This window comes from Brienomyrus brachyistius, unplaced genomic scaffold (genome assembly GCF_023856365.1).
Source record: "Brienomyrus brachyistius isolate T26 unplaced genomic scaffold, BBRACH_0.4 scaffold32, whole genome shotgun sequence".
Classification (NCBI taxonomy): Eukaryota; Metazoa; Chordata; class Actinopteri; order Osteoglossiformes; family Mormyridae; genus Brienomyrus; species Brienomyrus brachyistius.
This window is the reverse complement of record NW_026042307.1, coordinates 703,185-728,264: the sequence shown is the minus strand read 5'-3', so window position 1 is coordinate 728,264 and position 25,080 is coordinate 703,185. Positions and strand designations below refer to the sequence as shown.

The window sequence follows — 25,080 nt, the reverse complement described above, 5'->3', positions numbered from 1 at the left end:
TCCTACAAGCAGGCATGAGACACAGAGACACAAGGAAGGGGAGACGCAAAGTCCAGGGGCAGGCATGGCAGGCAGGACGGGAGACTCGGGAGCGGGATTGATTCTGGGGAAGGAAGGCAGAAAGGGTGAGGAGCACACAACAGGCAGACGGACCAGGCGAGGAATCAGGGGATGGCACGAGACAAGAAAGCGCTTGGTATTGCTATGGGACATAGGGAAATACTTCGCGATGAGAGATCGCGCACTTTCCGCTTATAGCGCTCCCGTGCGGAGCCTAACTGGCTGCTCTTCAATTAACCACGCCCGGGAGGCGTGACAGCTAGTCTGATTTGCTGTGTCCTATTGATGTCTGCTTCCCTGTTTTTCTCTGTGTAACCAGTTTCACTTTGTAGATCACTTTTTGTTCTGTTATATTCTTTCCCTTGTCTAGTTTTGACCCCTCGTGGTCTGTTTTGTTTGTAATGTTCCCAGTATTTTCAGTTCTGTAATAAACCCCCTTTGTGTCTGAGCCGCTAATGGATCACCACCTATTTTTTTCTTGCCTGAACCATGTCTCGCTCCCGTGACACTTTTTGTTTTACAGAAACGAGGTATTTATATCATGGAGGTGGGATTGTTTATTAAGGGCATTGTCCAATGTGTCACAGCTTATAACTGGGGTTTCTTGAAAGTTTTTCAGTAGAATACTTGCCAGTTTTCTACAGCTAAGACCACCATCCAAGTGTTAAAGTCCGGGTTGCAAAGACTGACGTACAGAGTCATTAGCTATAGTTTAAGAATGAGTTATTCGTGGATCTGTTGTGGGCGTTCCTGAATTTGCAAAAGTTACACAACGTATTGTGGAAGAAAAGCTGAATTTTATCACTAAAGTTTCGAGTGTATGGTATTTGGACCATTTTGGTGCTTATGAGCTGTGTTCCTCACCTGGCAGAGAAATCGCACTAATCAGATTGGAAGAGATTATGGACATTTATCCCCTGCCAGACTACCTGATATGCATCGCAGCTTTTCCTCATATCATGTAAGCCTAACACACCTTTTAAAAAATATCTTGCACAGCGTTAAGGGTGAATTTGAAACATAAAGGGTAACTTGAAACTCCCGATTGCATCGTCACGATTGTGTCATCGGCCAAACAGCTGATCGACATCACAGGAGGAAGGAAATTGTATGTTGGAGATTTCACAACCACTCCATCTGATAAATCAAATGTCCACATGCTGAGTGTGAATGCATGTGTAAATAGATTTTTCTCATTCACCGCATTTCAACCAGCCTTTTGCAATGTGTTTGACGTGCATGTTTATATCATTCCTTACTGCTACCTCACTGAGTCAAGGAGAAGGGTTGTTTTTCAAAAGGTACATAATTATTTAAGTGTAGGACATTTATTTCAGTTTTTATTTCATAAGAGGGAAATTATATATATTGTCACGGGTCACGGTCGAGCGAAGCCTCGATCGTGCGGATCGGCGGGTAGGTAGCGGGAGACAAGGCGTAATCAGGGCAAACAGGGGTTTATTCAGGGGATCCGGGGCAGGGAACAGAAGACGCCAACTAACATCAGGAAACATCAATGACGGACAAGGGAAACCGGGGAGACCAGGACTTAAATACACAAGACTGATTGACAGCAAACGGAAACAGCTGGGTACAATCCGGGAAACACACGTGGGTAATCAGGGGGCGTGGCACACACGAGGAGCGGACGAGCCGGGCATGACATATATATATATATATATAATATATATTATATTATATTATAATATATATTATATTATAATATATATTATATTATAATATATATTATATTATATATATATATATATTATATATATATATATTATATATATATATATATATATATATATATATATATATATATATTATATATATATATATATATTATATATATATATATATATTATATATATATATATATATTATATATATATATATATATATTATATATATCGGGCGGCATGGTGGTGCAGTGGTTAACACTGTTGCCTCACACCTCTGGGACCCGGGTTTAAGTCTCCGCCTGGGTCACATGTGTGTGGAGTTTGCATGTTCTCCCCATGTCGTTGTGAGGTTTCTTCTGGGTACTCCAGTTTCCCCCCACAGTCAAAAGACATTCTAAGGTTAATTGAACTTGCTAAATTGCCCGTAGGTGTGCATGTGTGAGTGAATGGTGTGTGAGTGTGCCCTGTGATGGGCTGGGCCCCCATCCTGTGTTGTTCCCTGCCTCGTGCCCATTGCTTCTGGGATAGGCTCCGGACCCCCCGCAACCCTGTAGGATAAGCAGTTTGGAAAATGGATGGATGGATATATGAACAATTACACCTTCAGTACCAAGAGGCTAACTTTGGTAATGAAATTGTGAGCCTTTTGTCCTTTGCTGATATTGAAAACAAAAGTACTCAAGGTGCTTTTTCTCCTAATGAGCTTACTTCCAATGACAATCTAGTGTTTTCAGTTAGTGCCAGCACTGGCAGCAGTGGTACTGGAAGCAGTGGCACTGGCAGCAGCTTCTGCACACCTAATATAATCTGTTCTATAGAAAGTTCTTTCAGTGAGAGCGCCTCAAGAAATGCTGATTAATCCACCGACAGTGGTGACAATGGTAAATTGTGTGTATCCGTTGAGTCAAGGTGCTTTCGTGGGCTGATGTTTTTGTGGTGCCACGTTCTTTTTATGCTGCAGAGTTGTACTTTGAGAGGGCAAAAGCCATGAGAAATGCCAAGAGATGGTGAAAGACGTGCCAGTGTTTGAAGAATTCCAGAATAGATGGTCAGCACTTTTTAAGCAGGTGAAGCAAGTGTTATATTTGGACACTATAAATTATTTTCAATTGAGCTGATCATTTCCTTTTCAGTAGTCCAACTCTGTGTGTATTCAGGTGAATGCTGAGTTTACTTGGATAATGATGGTGCCTCTGTAGTCGCTGTTTATACCCCAGATAAGTTTAGTGATGTTCCGTGGTAAAGGAGGGTATGCAGGGCAGATAATCACACAATTAATCACACTGATTTAAATATAGAAGAAAACAATACAAAGTATAATCAAGCTGTAGCTGGACTAATCAGATCACTCTATACATGTATTTTTTCTCTATATTTTACTTGCTAGACTGAAGACATGAATGTCAAACGAACTGTGTACAGCAGAGCCCGAGTGTGTACCTTGATGAAGACAGCAGTATCCTCAGTACCGACTACTTGGTGGGTATAAAATCTTTCCTCAATAAAACTTACTGTCTTCATCTTTTACTAGCATACGGTTAACGTTTATGGATAGTGCTACTCTTATGGGTGGTGTAGTGGTCTCTTATGGGTGGTGTAGTGGTTAGCACGCATGCCACTCAGTGCTGGTGTTCCACCTGGCTTTCCCCTGTGCTTTCCAATGCCCAAAGACATGGATATTAGTTGGAGATGCAAAACTGGGATAAAGTGGTACTCAGATTACCAATAACTATCTTATAAACGTTACTTACTGTATTGATCCAGTTCATAATCTGTTACCTTTGAAATAAATCTCCCAGACAACCATGTGTTAAGAAAAGCCTTGAATATTACTGACACAAGTCATAGGCCTGCTTGCTGCACCTCTTCCTCTTACTGGGTTCCCCAGGTAACTTTACCAGCATTAGTGACTTAATCATGGTAAAATGTGTATTTTCCTAAGGACGTTGATGACTTTGACGTTTGTTCCTCTCACCTTCTGATCTTCTACTGTTAAAGTAGTTTGCATATGTTGAAGAGGAACAAATAGACCTGAAAACTTCCCACATTGTCAAAATAACTGGTTTTTATCATATTGTGGAGGGCATTTGGTTCCCACAATGTAATATAATCCAGACACACATATACACACAGGCTGAGACTCACAGAAAAATTCTGGCATGCATAGTCTGACACAGACCATTCATTAAGAGCTTTAGATAGGAAATAAAATATGTTTGTTGTTAACTGCTGTTAAAAATAATAAATACACAAAATATTCATTTAGGCTAAAACATTGTACTGTAATCCCTTGAGTGTCTCTAGAAACAATTTCTGTTTGCTATCAACTACCGTTTATATGTTGAAGTTGGTATTTTTGGAAATGTAGTGTATGTTTAATACCTTTGTATTAACTCTGCATTTTTATTAACTGTTGTAGCGTACAATACTTGAAATAAACATGCACTAAATAAAATGGAAAATTAATTTCTTGTAATATAGTTAAATGCAATATGTAAATGGATGTTATAAGCAGTATTAAGAAGTATTTATTAATTGCATAGTTTAAAAAGATAAATATATTAAATACGCATGACATATGTATGATATTAAATGGTGTATGTTTTAATTCTAGGTGTAATGAGGACAGATCAAATACATTTAAAAGAGTCATTTTTAAATCATTAATGTGAATTAACTCCAGTTCTTGAAGAATTTTAATTGTATAAATCTCAGTATGAAAGTTGTTTGTTTATTTCGGTTTGATAGATTCGCAGATTTGATAATTATGGTTTCTGTTAAAAAAAGTTGTAAAATTCCATAAATGGTTCATAAGTTTCAAACTGTGCACCAAATGAGTACAGGTTGTGGGTCGGTGAGTACCCACAATAGGCTAAGATATTTTTAAACAAATAAATTGTTCTTATTACAGGTTATATACAGAAAAAGTACATAATACAATATTTTTTCTTTGAAAAATGTGAAATAGTACCCTATGTTTTTTCATCGTTCCTTCATCATTTGATGAGTATGAAAAGCATGATTTTCATTTGTAATCCCTTGACAGATATTTTACCATTGACATATCTCTTGAGAATTAGTCAAACGTCAGAATTCTTTTCATTTAATTGAGTGAAGTAATTATATTATTATAATGTTCAATGTACTTTACCAACAGTTTATGCAGTAATAATAATGTCTTATCGTGCCTAATTTACCAATTGACTTGTGTATGTACACAAAAATAATGTACCCTTTGTACTCTTGCCAGTATGGACATGAAACAGGTTTTAAACTGCATTCATAATGGTCTTAAAAAGTCTTCAGTTTAACTTGTTGAAACCTACATAAACCCTGGCAGGTCAGTGTTCTATTTTGAAAAACAATTATTTAGAATAGAATAGAATAGAATAGAATAAACCTTTATTATCCCACGAATGAGAAATTTAGGTGTTACAGAGCTCTTGCACAAAAACGTAATATAGAACAATAGGAGCAGGTAGATACACAAAGATATAAATACAAATGTACAAAAAGTTTTGGAAATAAATAAAGATGTACAGAGATATGTACAAAATGTACAGAGATATGTACACAAGTGCGGGGGTGGGGTGGGGTGTGAATGATCCTGGTTACAGCATGTGATATGTCAGTTAAACATATATGAGTAAAAAATACTCACGCTAAACTGTTATAATGTCTGACAGCCGCTGGTAGGAATGACCTGCGGTAGCGCTCCTTCCTACACTGTGGGTGTAGAAGTCTATTGCTGAATGAGCTGCTCAGAGCTCGTACAGTCTCATGCAGGGGGTGGGAGGTGTTGTCCATAATGGATGTTAGCTTAGACCGCATCCTCTCATCCCCAACCTGCTCGATGGATTTCAGTGGGCAGCCCAGGACAGAGCTGGCCCTCTTCACCAGTTTGTCCAATTTCCCCCTGTTCCTCTCTGCAATTCCACCACACCAGCAGACCACAGCATAAAAGATAGCAGATGCTACCACAGTGTCATAGAAGGACCTTAAGAGAGTCCTGTTCACCCCAAAGGATCTTAGCCGCCTAAGCAGGTGAAGACGACTTAGACCCTTTTTGTAAACTGCCTCAGTGTTTGTAGACCAGTCCAGTTTGTTGTTTAGGTGAACACCCAGGAATTTGTACTCCTTCACCGTTTCAATGTCCAGACCCTGGATGTTCACCGGTGTAGTAGGAGAAGACTTCTTGCTGAAGTCAATCACCAGTTCCTTCGTCTTGCTGGCATTAATATGAAGATGGTTCAGTTCACACCAGCTGACAAAGCGATCGATGACCCCCCTGTATTCCAGCTCGTTCCCCTCTGACACCCGACCGACAATGGCAGTGTCGTCTGAAAACTTCTGTAGATGGCAAGTGTCCGTGTTGTAATTGAAGTCCGCAGTGTATAGGGTGAAGAGAAAAGGGGCGAGTACTGTTGCTTGTGGGGCCCCCGTGCTACAGACTACCACCTCAGACACACAGTCCCGGAGTCTCACATACTGGGGTCTCCTGGTGAGGTAGTCCGTAATCCACGCAGACAACTGATGGTCCACTCCCGCTCCCTCTAACTTCCCCCTCAGCACTGAGGGCCGGATTGTATTGAAGGCACTTGAGAAGTCAAAGAACATGACTCTCACAGTGCTCCTAGCCGTCTCTAGGTGAGAGAAGGCCCGATGCAGCAGGTAGATGACAGCGTCATCCACCCCGATGTTCGGCTGGTAGGCAAATTGCAGCGGGTCCAGATCCCTCCTGACTAGCGGGCGAAGGTGGTGAAGTACAATCCTCTCCATGGTCTTCATCAGGTGTGAAGTCAGGGCAACAGGTCTGAAGTGGTTCAGCTCCTTGGGGTGCGTTGTCTTTGGGACCGGCACCACGCAGGACGTCTTCCACAGAACGGGGACCCTCTCCAGACTGAGACTGAGGTTAAAGATGTATGTGATGACCTGGCACAGTTGACCTGCGCAGTCCCTCAACAGTCTGGAGCTGATTCCATCTGGACCTGCGGCCTTCCTGGTTTTCATCTTCATCAGCTGACTCCGCACCTGGTCAGTTGTGATGGAGAGGCCACAGTGTAGGTTGTGGGTGGGTGACTCCTGCTGAACGGCATGGGGGGGAGGGGCAGTAAGGCCGTTGGGGGACAAAGGGGGCAGATGAGGTGCCGCCAATATCCCCGGTGCTGTGACTACTGTGGGGGGTTGCAGGGAGGTGTGAAGGAGGTGTGATGAGCTCTGGTGGATAGGGGGGGGTTGGGCTACTGAGTCAAACCTGTTAAAGAACTGGTTCAATCTATCTATCTAGATAGGCTTATTTACAGGCTGTATGTGGTGTGTTGTAAAAGTCAATTCTTCTAGGATGGCTTAGTGTTTCCATACTTAGCCCTTATCTAGAAAGCAGCAATGCTCCTTGATCTTTGTTCACTGGTGCCAGTATGTATAGGATCATTTACATTCTTGTGATTGCCCAGTCGGTAGACTTGTTAAACAAATACTCCGGAGCCAGCACATACATTTGTGAGAAACTAGATGGCAATACACTGTAGGGAAATGTTGTGGTGTTATGAAGTGCCCAGCAAACATGCCCCTTTGGGACCACAGCTGACAGCCCACTGTGGGCCCCATTACTGGGGCCAAATGCAGGGCCCCAGTGGGCTGCCCACACTGAGTTGAGTGGCCCCGCAGACCCTGAAATATCTGTGGGGCCGACATGGGCGCCATATTTCAGGCCTGCTGGATGGCCCTAGTGGGCTGCCCGCAGTGACCTTCCAGAGCTCCAGAGCAGGCCATGCTCATACAGTGGGCACACTGGGCATACTGTAGGCACAGTTAAGGCGTGCTGGGGGAAATCTGTGGGGACACAGTGCTCCAGTGTCCCTATGGGTGTGCTCTGTGGGTCTTTAAGAAATACTGTAGCAAAATCCTATACCTGCAGTATACCACAACATTACTACCGATGAATGTGCAGAATAATTGCACTTGCTGAAAGTAGCAGTAACAAATTAAGAGCCATATGTTTTGAAATACTTTTGTTCACAGCCAGGTTAAAAGAAACATATTGAAAATTTAATACAAAACTGATCATGTGGAATGAATACCAAATAAAATTCTGTTTATTAAACATAACAATAAACACACAACCACATTACAACATAATTAATACATAATAAATCAATCCCCTCAAGGGCACTAGTGGATCCCTGTCATTTACAGTCTGCTCCTTCTGTTCCTTCCCCCATCCCAGTCTTTAGTAAACAAATACCAGTCAAAAGTTTAGACACACGAAGCCACCTACAAAGGAGAGTGAAAGTGTCGCATCACATGACCTGGCCACTTACTGTAAATCTAGTGGAAATGATTTTAAAGGGGGGGGTGGCATGGTGGTGCAGTGGTTAGTACTGTTGCCTCACACCTCTGGGACCTGGGTTCGCATGTTCTCCCCATGTCGTCGTGGGGTTTCCTCCAGGTACTCCGGTTTCCCCCCACAGTCCAAAAACATGCTGAGGCTAATTGGAGTTGCTAAATTGCCCGTAGGTGTGCATGTGTGAGTGAATGGTGTGTGAGTGTGCCCTGTGATGGGATGGCCCCCCCATCCTGGGTTGTTCCCTGCCTCATGCCCATTGCTTCTGGGATAGGCTCCGGACCCCCTGCGACCCAGTAGGATAAGCGGTTTGGAAAATGGATGGATGGATGATTTTAAAGGAATTTAAGCAGAGTGTGAAGGAAAAGCAGCCAGTGAGGCTCAGCATATGTTGGACCTCCTTCAGGACAGCTGGAAAGCATCCCAGGAGGCCCCCTCATGAAACTGATGCAGAGGAAATAGCAAGGCCCGCCAGCCCCTGCAGCAGTTGGGGTTAAGGGCCTTGCTCAAGGGCCCAGTGGTGGGATCACTCTGTGTTCCTGGTCTTAGAGGAATGTCTTTTGAGCAGAGGTTAGCTGAACTGAATCTGTTTAGCCTCGAGCAAAGGAGACTAAAGGGGACATGATTCAGGCACACTTCAATATTAGTTAAAAAACTAGAACTCATGGCCATAGGTGGAGCAGGAGAACATGTTAAAATGAGTTTGAGAAAAGCACTTCTTTACACAGTGTGTAGTTAGAGTATGGAATAGTCTTTCTGCTAGTGTAGCGCAAGCTAAAACACTGGGGTCCTTTAAATCAGAGCTAGATAAGATTTTAACAACAGAGCTATTAAAGTTCTCCCCAAGGCCAGGCAGGGCTGTCCCCTCTCCCCCCTACTCTTTAATCTGTCGTTGGCGCCTCTGGCTGCCACTCTCCGTCACTCAGATGTTATTTCCCCCATCCTAGTGAAAGGTGTCCTTCAGACTGTTTCTTTATATGCTGATGATCTGCTTCTTTACCTCGGCAATGCTCCTGTGGATCTCCCTCATGTCCTTAACCTGTTTCAAACATATGAATCCCTGTCTGGCTATAGGATTAACTGGGCAAAATCCTCTCTCCTTCCGTTGAATCCTGCCTACCGCTCCTCTTCACTTCCTCCTTCTATTCCTCAGGCAGGGTCTTTCAGATACCTGGGGTTGGACATTTACCCATCAGTTGCAGAGCTCACAGCTGCTGGCTTCCGCCGCACTCTCGAGGGCATTAAAGCCTCGATCTCCTCGTGGTCTTCTCTTCCCCTCTCATTTCGGGCTAGGCTGGCTGTTATTAAGATGAACGTGCTCCCTAGAATTAATTTTATGAGTTCCATGCTTCCCCTCTCCCCTCCACCTGGGTACTGGGCCTCAGTTAAGTCTACTATTTCTACTTTTCTTTGGGATGGCAAGAGACCCTCCGTCAGACACTCTACCCTAATCCGTGACCAGTTGGATGGGGGCGTCTCTCTCCCGGACTTTGAAATTTACCACCTTGCTTTTACTCTCAGGCCGGTTTGGAGCTGGATCAGTCCTCCCCAGCATCCCCCTGCCTGGCTTCCTATCGAAGCAGAATACGTTCTCCCCCATCGTCTAGCCTCGCTTCCCTTCCTCCCTGTTAAATTCAAATCCATCTCTGCCTCCGTCGGTCCGATTATCTGTCAGGCCCTTCGCACATGGAGAAGGGTTGAGAAATTGTTGGGCCCCTTCCCAAAATGGCACCCCAGTGTTCCGTTGCTCCACAATCCTGTCCTGAACATTGGAGGCCGCCCCATCTCTTCCTCGCCGTGGTCTCAATCAGGTATCTCCACCCTGGGTGATATTTTTGATAGCTCGGGTCTCAAATCGTTCCAGTCTCTTAAGGTCACGTTTAATCTTCCCTCTTCTTCATATTTTTTCTACCTCCAGCTGAGGTCCATGCTTAGGGCCTGTAATATCTCCTTTTCCTCACCTCTTCCGCTTCACCCGCTGTGCAGATTTGCTCTGTCCCTTTCTCCTGTTTCTAAGCCCGTGTCCAGTCTCTATTCCCTCCTCCGCAAATCCTCTCATAAACCTCTCCCCATAATTTTTGTCTGGCAGGGGGAGCTCTCTCCCACCCCCGTCTTATCTTGGAGCGTTATTTTTCATAATATTAAAAACTTTTCTAAAAATCCCAATCACCAGCAAACACAATTTAAGTTTGTTCACAGATTATACCCCACTCTCAGGAAACGCCATCTCATGAGCTTAGAGCCTGACCCCTTGTGTCATCTTTGTTCACTTCAGGTCCCTGGTACCTTTCTCCATATGTTCTGGGACTGTCCTCCAGTGGCTGCTCTTTGGGATTACGTGGCCAGATCTCTCTCTTCAGTTCTTTCCTCTCCCATCCCCCTGTCTCCCATGGTCCTTCTTCTCCTGGACTTCTCTCTCTTCCAGCAGAGGCTTCTGATGTCTGCCTCCTTAGCGGCCAAGTTGTTATTAGCCTCTCGTTGGAAGTCTCTTGATCGTGCCATTCCCTTGGTTTGGAAGTCCACCTTTCTTGATCTGCTTCTGCTGGAACTCTCTGCAGCCCGGATTAACAACTCGTCTGGTTCTACAATCCAGAGCTGGCTCCATGACATGCAGCTGGTCAAGGATTGGTTGCAGGTCATGTCCTGAGGCCGTATTCCTTGTTTTTTGTTTTGATTTTTACTTTCCTAATTCTCACATTTTTCAGTGATATAAGTGCGTTATTTCTTTTCTCCTCAGTTTTTAGCTGTGCTCTCCGTGGCTGGGTGTGCCGATGACCTTTGTTGGTCTTCTGTTTCTTTAAATTGAGCTGCTGTCTCAGGGTGTATTGGGGGTGGGGTGGGGGTGGAGTACGTTCTGTTTTGTTCCATTTTGTTCTGTGTTAAAAAAAAAAAATCTCTAATAAAAATTTGGTCACAAAAAAAAAGTTCTCCCCAACTTAGCTTGATGGGTCGAATGGCCTCCTCTCGTCTGTAAATTTCTTATGTTCTGTGTGTGATACTGTGCATGTGATCACTTGCCCACACTGGCCCACAGTAAACTCACACCTACCGACAGTGGGCCAGTACAAGCATGTATGCTGGAGGTGCATTCCTTAGCTGGTAAATACAGAACGCACAGGGTGTTACATTTATTTGTCAGTTCAGCATAATGTAGATAAAAAATAATTTAATAAACTCAGCTTCGACAAGCATTTTAAGGACAATCGAAAAAGGAGCCATCAAATGAATCAGTTATCCGGAAACTTACAGGACCCCGTCTTATCTTACTGTCGTACCAGAGTATTTTCCAAATATAGTATTAGTATTATCCAAAGTATTATCCAACCTATTCTTGTTTTACTGTTCCACCTGTTTCTTTAACATACTCTGTCACAAACCATACCAAACTAACACGCATAACCAACACTGCTACCAAGATAATAGGTCTCCTCACACTCAACATCTCAGAGCTGAACTGTAGGGCCATCAAACACGGACACCACACACCTACTGAACTGCCATTTCACTATACTGCCCTCTGGGTGCCGTTACAGGAGCATGAGGTGCAAAAGGACTGGCTGTGGTAAAAACCTGGTATGGTACCTTCTGTTTTTCTTGTGTTAATGTATATTTGTGCTATAGTCTCTGTTGCATAATGACGGGTGTAAAATGCAATGTTCTTTTATTTTTATTTTCCAGTGCGTGGATAACAATTTCCCCAAGGGGGACAATTACGTCTAAGTGTATTTAAACAATAATTAGACCAAACAAGATCTCACAAAACAAATGACACAAAACTAATTTAGCATACTTCATACACACAGGCCTGCAGTACACTACCTGACTTCAGGCTGCAAACAAGCATTTAATTAAATCTAATATTACGTAATTGCACAAAAGTAAACAATATTAAACAATGAATAATTTCGTCGCATTCCAGGACAAGCAGTTAGAAGATGAAAGAATTATTATACTATTCTTCACCACAGCGTCCGCGTTTATTTACAATTACATTTATTTCGTTTAGCAGACGATTTTGTACAAAATGACGTTCTAGTGAGGTAAATAGCTCAAAATAGTTATTTTTCACTTCAGATAAGATCGTTACACAGTGAAGCATATTAATCATCTTAACAGCAAATAGAAAAGCACGGTGTATCAAGGGCGGCGCCTTAGGGACTTCCTCCAGGTTTGGTTTTTGTTTCACTGAAACCGAAAGTGAAATGTATCTCCGGCGAAGACGTTTTTATGTCACATTTCTATGCTTCGCGATATACTGCTCTTACTTTCAGTACTTTTTAAAGAAAACTCCAAAGAGAAGACATTAAACAAACAGTCTTTTCGTTAAACAGAATTTTTTTTTTAAATATTAGGCCTAGAGTATATAAACAGGTAGGTACTGATAAAATTACATTTATAGATCAAAAGGTTACGTAAACGGTTCTGTGAAATCGCATGTATACAATCAGTAATTGGAACTTAAATGAAAAACGACGGTGTTTTTGCAGAGGATCGCGGATACAGGCTTGGCTATGGCATCGAAGGGCTCAATCCTGCTTGCCGATTCGTCGTCTAATGGAGAAATCCGACTGAACGCCGAGGCTGTTGAAGTATTAGCTAGCCTTCCTCAGCCTCTGAAGGTAGTTAGTATATTTGGACCGCGACATTCTGGAAAATCCTACCTTCTTAACTTGCTAGCAGGGAGCAACGGTAAGGAGGAACTGTGAGCTTTATTCACTTGTGCATTTAAATACAAATGATGATACCCTCAAATTTAATTGGTTCAATGCATGTCCGTGGCCAGTAATTTTGTATATACGTAATGACTAAATGAATAATAGAACCGAGTTAATCTTTCTCTTGTGAGTGTACTTATTTTTCAGTAACCATATGATTTTTTTCCTATGTTACCTCTTGTTACTCAAACAGAAACAGTAACTAAACAAATACAGCTTATCTAATATGATGTCGTTAGCCTGGAACCATTCAAGACACAAACAACAATGCCGGTCCATCAAGGACCATATGCTTATATATGGTGGGAAATTTTGAGACTGTATAGTACCCTGTGTGCCTGGAATAGGCTCTAACCCCTCACATATTTCACCAGGATAAGCAGTTAGTTTAATATAATCTTCTCTCTGTAACTCAAATATAGTAATAAAACAGAAATATAATTAAATAATTGCCAGTAGATTATGTTACCCCGACTGGACTGGGGAGACTGGGGCCTCACCCTGGAGCCAGACCTGGGGCGGGAACTCGAAGACAAACAACTGGTGGCCAGGCCTCCACCTATGGGGGCCGGCTAGGCATAGCTCAAAGGGGTAACATGGGTTCACAGTTCTGTGGACCCACTACCTGCAGGGGGAGCCATGGAGGATGAGTGCAGTGTAGATCAGGTGGCAGTCGAAGGCAGGGGCCTCGACGGGCTGATCATCGGCTACCATCATTAGTTCTTAGCGCATGGAACGTAACCTCTCTAGTAGGAAAGGAGCCTGAGCTGGTGCGGGAGGTACAGTAGAGAGATACCAACTAGATATAGTCAGACTCACCTCAATGCACGGCTCGGGCTGTGGAATCAAACCTCTGGAGAGGGGCTGGACTCTGTTCCACTCTGGAGTTGCCCATGGTGAGAGGCACCGGGCAGGGGTGGGTCTATTTATAACCCGGTTCGGTGCCAGTACATAGGAGTTCACCCCAGTGAGTCATGGAACACTGTGGCAGTTGTTACACCCTCATGACAATAATGGAGGTTTGATGGAAGTTTGCCAAACCAGTCTACAAGTGTTTTGTGGACTTGGAAAAGGCATATGATTGTGTCCCTTGGGGGTTCTGTGAGGGGGTGCTTTAGGAGTATGGGGTACGGGGTCCGTTGTTGCGGGACATCAGGTCCCTGTACAAATGGAGCAAGAGTTTGGTTCTCATTGCCAACAGTAAATGAGACTCGTTCCTAGTGGGTGTTGGACCAGAGCTGCCATTTTTTTCAGATCCCGTTCATAACTTTTATAGACAGAATCTCTAGGCGTAGCCAAGGAGCGTAAAGGGTCTGGTTCAGCAGCCTCAGGATTGAGTCTTTACTTTTTGTGGATAATGTGGTCTTGTTGGTATCGTCAGCTGGTGACCTGCAGCATGTACTGGGGTGTTTTGCAGCTGTGAGGTGGCTGGGATGAGGATCAGCACCTCTAAATCTGAGGCCATGGCTCTTGACTGGAAAAAGGTTACTTGCCCTCTCCTGGTGAGGGGTAGGTTACTGCCTCAAGTGGAGGAGTTTAAGTATCTAGGGGTATCTAGGGAGCGGGAGATCAACAGACGGATCGGTGCAGCATCAGCAGTATTGTAGATGCTGTACCGTTCTGTTGTGGAAAAGAAGGAGCTGAGCTGAAAGGTGAAGCTTTTAATTTACCAGTTGATCTGCCCTAATCTTTGGGTAGTGACTGAAAAAATGAGATTGCAGATACAAGCAGCAGAAATGAGTTTTCTCCACAGGGTGGCTGGGTTCAGGCTTAGAGATAGGGTGAGGAGCTCGGACATTCAGGAGGGGCTTAAAGTAGAACCTCTGCTCCTCTGCATCACAAGGAACCAGTTGAGGTGGTTCAGGCATCTATCTAAGATGCCTCCTGAATAACTCCCTAGGGAGGTGTTTCAGGCATGTCCAACCGGGAGGAGGCCCCAGGGCTGATTCAGGACATGCTGGTGAGAATATATCTCTCAGCTGGCCTAAGAATGCCTTGGTATTCCCCCGGAGGAACTGGAGGAGGTGGTTGGTGAGAGGGAGGTCTGGGCATCCCTGCTCAGACTTCTGCCTACATAACCCGACCTCAGATAAGCGGGAGGAGATGAATGGATGGATACACACACATACTGTATATGGTTGTTATTATTAATGTTGAGAAAGTAATTTATTTGAAAACTTATCATGATTTGCAAAACTTTTATTAATGTTGCTTTCATGTTGGTGTTTGTTGTGAAATGCATGGTACCTGTGCAGCTTGCTTTGTAATTGTTGCCTGCGTATAGTTGTAATAATCATTACGTGTTCTTTCCCCTAAAGAATTTATTGTGTCCAGAGACAGCTGCAAATCGAGTGCATGTATTTACATGTGCAGTCTGCCAGATCCATTGGGCTCAAAGCAGAACCTAGTGCTGTTGGACTGTGAGGGATTTGAAGAGGACTTGGTAAGTGCAGGGTTCCTGATGACACTCATCACATATCAAATTATTTTCTCAATCATGGTGTTAATGGTTTCGTAGTGTTTTAATGCCCATGGCATATTTAGAATTTTTTTCTGAGCTTATAGCAAATGTTATATTTAAAATGTTAGTGTAACATTTTAATTTTGATTAAATCATTTATATTACTATTAATATTTATATATGCCATATATTTATTTTTGCTTTACAAGTGTGTTGCTCAGCCTAGTGCACGATTACATTAATCTGAATGCACATGCTTTGTTTCTGCATCATATGGCAGGTGCTGGAGGAGCGAGCCTCCAGCCCCATCTTCACCCTGTCTGTGCTCCTCAGCTCTGTCTTCCTCTATAACACACTGGGCCCTGTGAAACGAGAAACCTTGGACCAGCTTTTGTATCCTTCTCCTAATAACCAGCTTGTCAGCACTTACAAAAGCAGGCGACAGCTTGATGAATAGTCGCAGATTTGTAACCGGAAAATTGCAGAGTAATATTCACTATTAAGTCATTTCCGTGAAAGCGATGCTTAATTGTTTCATCAAAGTGTGAATTAACGATGAAAATTTTTTATTTTATAATAACAATCTGTTATTTTCAAGTATAGCAAAGGCGAGCTAGCTATCTTTGCCTTGGATCCAGAAATCATTTCCTTGTAACTGCGAGTGTTCTCATGTAACATATGGACTTTTTTCATAGTTTTATTCTTGTGTTTTCTTTTTCTAAAATTATAAATATTAGAATGGATTGTATAATAGCTTATAAAGAAAAATGGCATGGACTAGTTTGTTGTTAATTTAAAACCAAGTGTTTCACTTTTCCTTAAAGCTAATACTTAAGTCACATCACTATGTTGAGAAATCTAGTCATTTTGCCTTCTGAAGACCATGCAAATGAGCGATTCCTTCCAGAATTTGTGTGGTGTGTGCGAGATGAGAGCCTAGTTATGAATTTTGGCAGCATCGAACTTGATCCTGAAGACTTTTTAGATTCTGTCTTAAATGACATTAAAGGTAATAACACATTCTGTTTAGAAAGAAGAGGTGGACATTTTGTGGAAAATGGCATAATGTCATTAAAACACTACTTGTTCCTGTCATAATTAATGCACTTATGAATTCAGTTTTAGTCTTAATTCCTTCTGGTCCATTTCCTCTTTCAGATGGCAATTCCCCAGCTGGACACCTTCTGGAAATATTCACAAGACCCAAAATGAAACTCCTTGATTTCTGCACACCTCATGCATATAATAAAGACTATGAGAGCCTGTCACTTAGTGAGCTCAGCCCTAATTTCACAATGCAGATAGATGCTTTGAGGGATTTTCTATACAGAAGCAAACCAAAGGCTCTCGCTGATGGTCATTATGCAAGTGGGAGAGGTCAGTGAAATGCTTGCTAGGCATTGTAATCTCCTTAATGGAAGAATGAATGTTAGCTGTACATCATCTGAATAAATGTATAGCATTGTGAATATGCAGATGGCCTCTTTAGATTTTAGTCATAAATCTGAACAGATTGTGGCTTTTGATCTGAGGTTTGCAAATTTATTTTTGTCTTTCCCCAGAACTTGTAGTTCTGCTTGAAAAGTTTGTGGAGAAGGTATCTGCAGAATCCATTATGGATTTGAATCAGATGACTGGCTTCTCAGTTTTGGAGGTATCAGGCAAAGACTTTTCAGGGGACTTGCCGCAAAACACCCCCGTGGTCAGGAGCGACCCCTCAGGAAGCTTGCCGTCACGTCTGGAGCACTCAACTTCTGGAAGAGAAGAAGAGGCATCTGTAAGTTTAACAAACTGATTTTAATTACTTTGCATGTTTTATTAAAATAGATAAACAAGCATACAAGTGGTATGTTTTACGATATTATAAAAGAAACTATCTTTTGACTTATTAGGATGGATCGGTATCAATACTGACACAAAACTGTTATTTGCAAAATTGGCAATAATTTGCCCATCGCCAAATATTTGACAATTGAAACTTATTCATAGACTTATTTATACACACATCCAGCCTGTAATGCTTAGTTAAAGAAGCAGTTATTTTAATCACTTGATCTAACCTCACTTTACTGGTCTGTGGCTATAGGTCTTCTCCAGGACAGAGAAAATGTTGGAACCTATTTGTCTAATTGAGAACACCTCAAATAATGAGCTCAAAGTCAATCAGGAAGCAGTAGACATTTTAAGCTCCTTCCATAAGCCTGTAGTTGTGGTGTCTATTGTGGGCTTGTACCGCACTGGCAAGTCCTACCTGATGAATCGATTGGCTGGGAAGCATAAAGGTACAGTATGTGCTGCATTTCTCTGTAAATTTTAATAGTTTTTCCTGATACATTTGGATCTCCCAGCTTAGGACACACTAATCTGTTCCTGATATTTCAGGATTTGCTCTGGGCTCCACTGTCCAGTCTAAGACAAAGGGTATCTGGATGTGGTGTGTTTCTGTTCCTGGTAGAGAAGAACAAACACTGGTCTTGCTGGACACTGAAGGACTGGGAGATGTGGAGAAGGTACTGTACAGTAATGCTTGAAGAAATTGCAAAGGAATCATTTAACAATTGATATATACAATACAAGGAATCTACAGTTAATGAGCAAATTCAAGGATTTTTATTTATCTTCAAAATTTTTACACACGCTACAAAATTAATGAAACGTATATCTTGCCCATGTAGACACTAATTAATAATTAAAATGATCGTTTCAAACTCCTAGGAGGACACGGTGGTTGGATCTCTGCTCTCTCGCCACCACTTTGCATGTTTTTCCCTTGTTCCTATGGGTCTCCTGCTGTTACTTGGTTTTCTCCGCAAATTTCACGCCTCTAAATTGTTCATAGTGTGTGGGTCCTTAGGCTCCAGGTTTGCCTTGAAAGCGTCTCATTACAGCAAGCTTAATACCTGCATTTATGGGGATTAGTTTTATTAAAATCCCTTAGGCTCGTTATTCAGAAAAAAAGTCATCGTGTCCTCATGTTTCTTATCTATCACAATATTCACATTCATCGTTCAAGATTTTCAAGAGAATTTTGTTATACTTTTACAGTGTCATAATCAGCGATAAGAGAATTTCACATAAAATAATTTAAATACAAGTATGTATTTATGTTAATGCAATTGATGTGTTTATCACCATTATAAAGGAAAATAAGTAATTGGATGGATTGATATTATTATTGATGCAAAAGTATTACTTGCAAAATTTGCAAATGCCCATCACCGAACATTTGACAATTGCTCGAAGTAAGGTTTAAAAAGAATTGTCTTTATTGTAACAGGGGGACGAGAAGAATGACAACTGGATTTTTTCCCTGGCTGTGTTACTAAGCAGTACCTTCATCTACAACAGCATTGGTACCATCAACAATGTTGCTGTGATGAGTCTACAGTATCCTACCAAGCTGAACATTTCCAGTTTCTTTTCTAGGAATATTGCATGCAGAGCTGAAAAGTAATTATGATGTCTGATGCAGAACCTACTACTATTTCAGGTTCTGGTACTCCCTAGAAGTATTTTTCCCACTGACTAACTGAGGAATAAATAATCATCATAACAAGAAACAAATCCACAGTCTAAAGCAGGGAATTTCTTTTTACTGTCCTGGACAGAAATACACAAATGACTCTAAACTTGCTCTAAAGTGCTTTGATCAGGACTTGGCTGCCATCTGTTGGTTATACAACGTCCATTCGCCACTATCTTCAAAAACACTGAAGGGTTGGTAGACAGTGGATTGGTGGATAGATTAACCATAATAAATCTTTTCTTATTCACTGTCAGTTACATACTTGTTGCTTTATTGAAGATACAAAGGTTCTAAAAAAGTGCTAAAAAATATCCTTATGAAAATAATCTTATGATCAATGGTGTTCCATTTTCACGTCAAGGCACAAAGTGGACATGGGCAGTAGATAATTTGAAGGGGTCTTCTGATCTTCTTTGGTCTTCTGATGATCACTTACTTGGAGTTTCCCTACATTGACTTTGATATTCTTGTATTTGAGAAACATGCTGTAGTTTGATGCTTCCGCTTCCTTTGTCTGCCATTTTTTTGCTCAACTGGAATTGTTACATTAATCTATTAGGTTTCTCCTCTCGACATGCTGACCTTCCCATCTCTCACCACTGAAAATAGATTTTCTAGATTTTCTTCCTCAACTGCGGCATCTAACAGATATGTGACTGAGCTGACAAAACACATCAAGGTAAAGTCCAGTGATGAGGATGAAGCTGATGCTTCAGCTGAGTTTGTCCGCTTCTTCCCCTCCTTTATCTGGGCAGTAAGAGATTTTACCCTGGAGCTTGAGGCTAATGGGAAACCCATAACTGCTGATGAATATTTGGAGAACTCCCTCAAACTGAAGCCTGGTAAGTGCATAACACTGCCATTCACTGTTTACTCCATGAAGTCTATAGTACACATGAATGGAACAATGATTTTTTTAGAATTGATACTCAGTTTTATTCAACATTCTTGTTAAGAATGTTTTGGAATTTGAAGGTTAGAAACCAGAAGTAAGTATTACAATATGAATTTGCTCACGATATTCACAATATATCACAATCTCAGACAGTTTTAATTATAAGAAAAACCTTTTGCAGAGGCATACCTTCTGCTTTTCAGGTTTAGCAAATTTAAAACTCATCTTTTTATAATCTTAGCAATTGAGATCTCAGCTAAAATCAAAACCACACATATGCAGTGAAATAGTCTAGCAACAAACAGTTTTTTTGCGTGGAGTCTCCATTTATAGGTGTCAGTGTTTAATTGAAATCTGATTAGAAAGAGGTATTCTCTGAGCACTTTTATCAGAGTATTACTGCACTCGGACATTTTGCATCAGATCTATCACTCCATTTTACGGGTGTATCTAAAAAGCGTCACTTAAACTTAAATCCCCCTGCGGGATCATACATATCTCACCAAACTGCCCAAAACACTGTGAGTTTTTGTCATAGAAACATTAAAAAACACCCCCAGAAACCTTCAATGGTCTCCTTTTCAAATATATATAGGAAGAAACTAAGTATATTTTTAGACCTTTATATGGAGAATACAAGAAACAACAGTCACTTACTTGAGTGTCTGAGTCACGAAGCTGTCCTGATCGTTTGCAAATAGCACTAATCATGTAACAATACAGTAACCCTGCATGTGTTACTGGGTCAAGAAAACGTGAAAATTCCTACAAACGAGCACATCTCTGGGTTTTGTTTACACTGATTGTGTAAGTGCGACCTTTTATTTTGTGATGTGAAAGTGTTTTCACTCCGGAAATAAGATAAAAATACATCTCTTCAATTCACGAATAACTGTAAACTGGGGTAAGCAGTGACTTTGTAAATTATAAATTGCAGTGTTTGCATCAAAATGTTTTCTAATTTTGATTGCTACTGTAAAAGCGTCTCTTTATAAACATGTGCAAACTGTTGGTAAGACCATTGGTCTTTTAGCATTTTTCTCTACCTTTATGAAATTTTTTTTTGGAAGGCTACAAAGCAGTTGTTTTAATTTATTATGGTTCTCAAAATACATGTCGTAAAATATTTGAAAATAGCATGGATTATATTTACTGCAGAGGCGGCATGGTGGTACAGTGGTTAGCACTGTTGCCTCACACCTCTGGGTCCCAGGTTCGAGTCTCCGCCTCAGTCACATGTGTGTGGAGTTTGCATGGTCTCCCCATGTCATCGTGGGCTTTCCTCCGGGTACTCCAGTTTCCCCCCACAGTCCAAAAACATACTGAGGCTAATTGGACTTGCTAAATTGCCCGTAGGAGTGCATGTGTGAGTGACTGGTGTGTGAGTGTGCCCTGCGATGGGCTGGCCCCCCATCCTGGGTTGCTCCCTGCCTCGTGCCCATTGCTTCCGGGATAGGCTCTGGACCCCCCGCAGGGTCCCCCCAGTAGGATAAGCGGTTTAGAAAATGGATAGATGGATGGATGGATATATTTACTGAAAATAAGGTTTTATGTAAAATATTAACCTTCTCACTAAAACACTTGTATAATTCACATAAATGATGCAACTTACATGTTCTCGCTTCGTTCAAAATTGGAAAATGTGAAGTAAAATTAAAAAAAAAAAATTAAGTTAAAAAAATAAAAGCAGGGCCGCAGTATGTTTCCCAAAAGCTTGCTTATTACGTTAGCGGCTTACACATTTGAAACCATGTAACTGAAGGTGTCAGCTATCAAAGTCGCTAACGGGAGCTTTTGGTAAATGTGCCCCACAATGATTTGTATTTTACCGGGGAATGAGTAGTAACGGCAGGAAGAAAAAACCCAAATCTAAGTTTCTTTTATATACCTTCGGTTCGTAAAACACATTTTAATCATTTCAAATATAAGTTTCTCGTTTTTTTTTCCTATCAAGGCTACACTAAAAATGTTGCCACCAGCAACAGTGCCCGAGAATGTATTCGGAAGTACTTTCCCCGTCGAAAATGCTTCGTCTTCGATACGCCTGTCCACAGGGACAAGCTGAAGATTATTGATCAGCTGAGTGATTCTGACCTGGAAGAAAAGTTTGTTAAGCAAGCTACAGAGTTCTGCAGTTATGTGCTTGGAAATTCCCAGGTGAAAACCATCAAAGGAGGAATTAAAGTCACCGGGAAATGTAAGTTCAAAGTCCTCACAAAAATAACTGTTGAATTATTTATGCAAAGTTAGGCTAACTGGTGTGTTTAGTTGAGTTAATAGTGTATAATTGTTTATGTGCTCTACGATGGTCTAACGTCCTGCCTGGGATAGGTTCCAGGTCCCTAGAACATTCATAGAACATTCATAAACAGCATGTAAGTATACCTTAACATGCTAATATACCTTAACAACTTTTTTATACATTAATAACAAACATTATAATTGCATAATCATACTTACAAGCTGCTTATGAATATTCTACAAATGTATTATGAAGGTGCACTGAATGTTCTGCGAATGCATTATAAAAACATTATGAAAGAGAGGTTAATGTAAAACGTAACTGTATGGATTATGTATGAACTACAGTCTGTTACACCACTACACAGAACCCTGTCCAGGTTAACTGACCTGTTCTACGCCTCTCCATAAAATGTCATCTCTTTGGTTCTCTCCATTTCATGATGCGGTGTGTTTCAGTGCTGGCTAAGCTGGTGATGATGTATGTGGATACCATTAAAAGCGGGAAGGTTCCGTGTCTGGAGAATGCGGTGGTAGCTCTAGCTCAGATGGAAAACTCAAAAGCAGTTGAGGAGGCACACAGCCTCTACAAGCAGCTGCTGAGCGAGTGGATAGAGTTACACACCGAGACACAGGAGGAGCTTTCGAATGTCCATGAAATCTGCCTGAAGGAGGCGCTGCAGCTCTTCCTTGATCGCTCATTCAAAGATGATGATCAGCGTTTCCAAACACAACTCATGGTTCGTAGGCACCTTAAATATACTTCATTCACTTTCCTTGATTCACTTAAACCTAGGATAAATAAAGCTGATGTTTAAGGAATGGAAGCATTGAATGTGTTATTTTTACTGTTATTATTACTATTAGAAACACTTTACTAAGTCTCCAAACGTGTGAATATCAAAAGTTTTTGAAAGGTTCTTTTTGTGGATTTTTGTTTTTTGTTCCAACAGGATCTTGTAAGAAATGAATATGATAAGAAGTGTCAGGAGAACGAGGAGCTCTCCCTGAATCACTGTATGGCTCTGCTCATGCAGCTGGAGGACACTCTGAAGCCAGATAATGACTACATGAGACCAGGTGGTTATCAAGACTTCCAAGAAGACCTAGAAGTTTTAATTGTCCAGTACAGAGATACAAAAGGCAGAGGCATCAAGGTGCAATAATCCTCCTATCACACCTGTTTTTGGGACAAAAATGTGTGTTAATTATGTCACTTGTTTATTGGAAAGCATTTTCATTACAGTTGGAATTTATACTGATAGTAGAATTAGGGGAAAGGTAAGCGTTACCATAGAGATATTTATAAAAATATACGTTTTTGTTAATGTTTAACACGTTAAATTATTAATAAATGTGACCCACTAGAATGTTTTGGCACAATTTTTATGATTAAGCTTCACTTGTGCAAGTAGATCCTGTGTAAACATCGCCATTCCATAACAAGGTTGGTTTTTCAGGCAGAACAGGCTTTGGAAGAATACCTGGCTAAAAAAAATAAATTGGGTAAAGTGATACTGGTGGCAGACAGAAGTCTCTCTGAACAACAAAAGCGTATAGAAGGTGAGAGGGGCATTAAACAGCTCTGGATGTTACCATAATATTATATGTGGGCTGTGAAGTTCCAGTGATAATTTATAGTAAATTTTGTTTGCCGGCTGTCATAACACATAGAGAGTATATCAAATGATTAACGCCCAGTCTGTTACAGTCTGAAACGCTATCATTTACTTCATTCAGGATACTAACTGTTGATGTATTTTGATGTAGTTTAAGTATAGTGTTTATTTTCTGTTAATTTTTAATGCAGAGTACACCATATGATAGACATAGCATGAAATGTATATGTGATGTATTTTAATATTTTAGCTATTCAGAGGAAGCATGGGCTATATGAACTGTTCTAAAAATTATATTATTAATTCTAACTTTCAAAATGGAAACTGAATGATGATGAATAATGCTTAAAGCATCTATAGGTGCATGTAAGACTAGAGTGTGGTACCATGACAATTGTTCTTCATTCTAGAGGAACAAGCCTATGCTAAGATGCAGGAGGTGAAAGCAAAGGCTGCAGAAGTGGAGAAGGTGGCCATGGGGAGGAGAATTGAGGATGTGAAGAGAGCACAAGAAGAAAATAATAAACAGCTGATGGAAAAAATTGAGAGGGAACGCAGAGATATGCTGTCTGAACATGAGCGAGTTCTTCAGCAAAAGCTGAGGGTATCATCTGATTATAATTCTGACTTTGTATGCTATTTCCCCATTAAGAAATATTCAGGATGTGGGACCAGTGATGAAAAGGTTGGATTTATGTTGATGATCTTTAATGTTAGATCGTGACCAACCATGTCACCCCTTTGTTGCGTTGCAGGAGCAGAATGCCATGCTGCAGCAAGGCTTTGACACAAATGCAAGACAAATGCAGAGAGAGATTGACCAGCTGCGACATCAGATAAGCCAAGCGCAAAACAGCAGCAGAGGCAGTGGGTGGTGTACTATCTCCTAATGAAAGACTGTATAAAATAAATAAATGAAATTAAAGGCCAAGGAATGAAGCTTTCAAGATTAATTTTTCAAAGAATGACTCTGGAGAACTGGCTATCGAATATAGTAGAACACAATAGAATAGAATTTCCATCTTCACTGAACTTTATACTGTCTGTGTTTCAGTGGGCGTATATCAGCATAGTGTGATATCCATAATTCATTTGAATCTGTAAGTACAGTGCTGGCCAAAATTATTAGAACACCTGACAGATCTGAAAATATTGACCTTTTTTGCCTCCAAAACATGATTTTATTTCATAATGTTCATGAAATATGCAAATTTTTATTTGTGGTATAAAGCAGGGTTAGGCAGCCCTGATCCTGGAATGCCGGTATCCATCATGTTTTCTATCCTACCTGATGAGTTACTATCTGCCTGAGATCAGGTGTGGTTCCTCATAAACCAGGTAGGATGGAAAACCTGCTGGATACCAGCACTCCAGGATCAGGGTTGCCCACCCCTAGTATCAAGGTTAAAATACACAAATGTTATTTGTTGACTCAATAAACAAACTGTTTTCAAAATAACTTTCTTTACTGTAGTTGTCATATGAATTCTCCACTGACTAACCACCCCTCCACCGCATATGTGCAGTCTGTAATA

At 41.2% G+C, this 25,080-nt stretch overlaps 1 protein-coding gene and 1 long non-coding RNA gene across 2 annotated transcripts; both read left to right on the top strand.

Annotated features, from left to right (window-relative positions):
• The first annotated feature begins 374 nt into the window (after positions 1 to 374).
• On the top strand, positions 375 to 4,200 carry LOC125721131 (uncharacterized). Its single transcript, XR_007385693.1, has 4 exons — positions 375 to 590; positions 932 to 1,021; positions 2,707 to 2,812; positions 3,133 to 4,200. It is a non-coding gene; the product is annotated as an uncharacterized LOC125721131 (long non-coding RNA).
• A 7,912-nt stretch (positions 4,201 to 12,112) lies between these two features.
• On the top strand, positions 12,113 to 25,004 carry LOC125721102 (guanylate-binding protein 1-like). Its single transcript, XM_048997035.1, has 17 exons — positions 12,113 to 12,459; positions 12,576 to 12,777; positions 15,122 to 15,246; positions 15,545 to 15,657; positions 16,101 to 16,273; positions 16,423 to 16,641; positions 16,827 to 17,041; positions 17,351 to 17,546; positions 17,647 to 17,774; positions 18,542 to 18,651; positions 19,439 to 19,632; positions 21,640 to 21,882; positions 22,386 to 22,666; positions 22,880 to 23,083; positions 23,387 to 23,489; positions 23,956 to 24,149; positions 24,301 to 25,004. Exons 2-17 carry the CDS (start codon positions 12,600 to 12,602, stop codon positions 24,433 to 24,435), a joined length of 2,811 nt encoding a protein of 936 aa, XP_048852992.1. The 5' UTR covers positions 12,113 to 12,459; positions 12,576 to 12,599; the 3' UTR covers positions 24,436 to 25,004.
• The last annotated feature ends 76 nt before the right edge of the window (positions 25,005 to 25,080 follow it).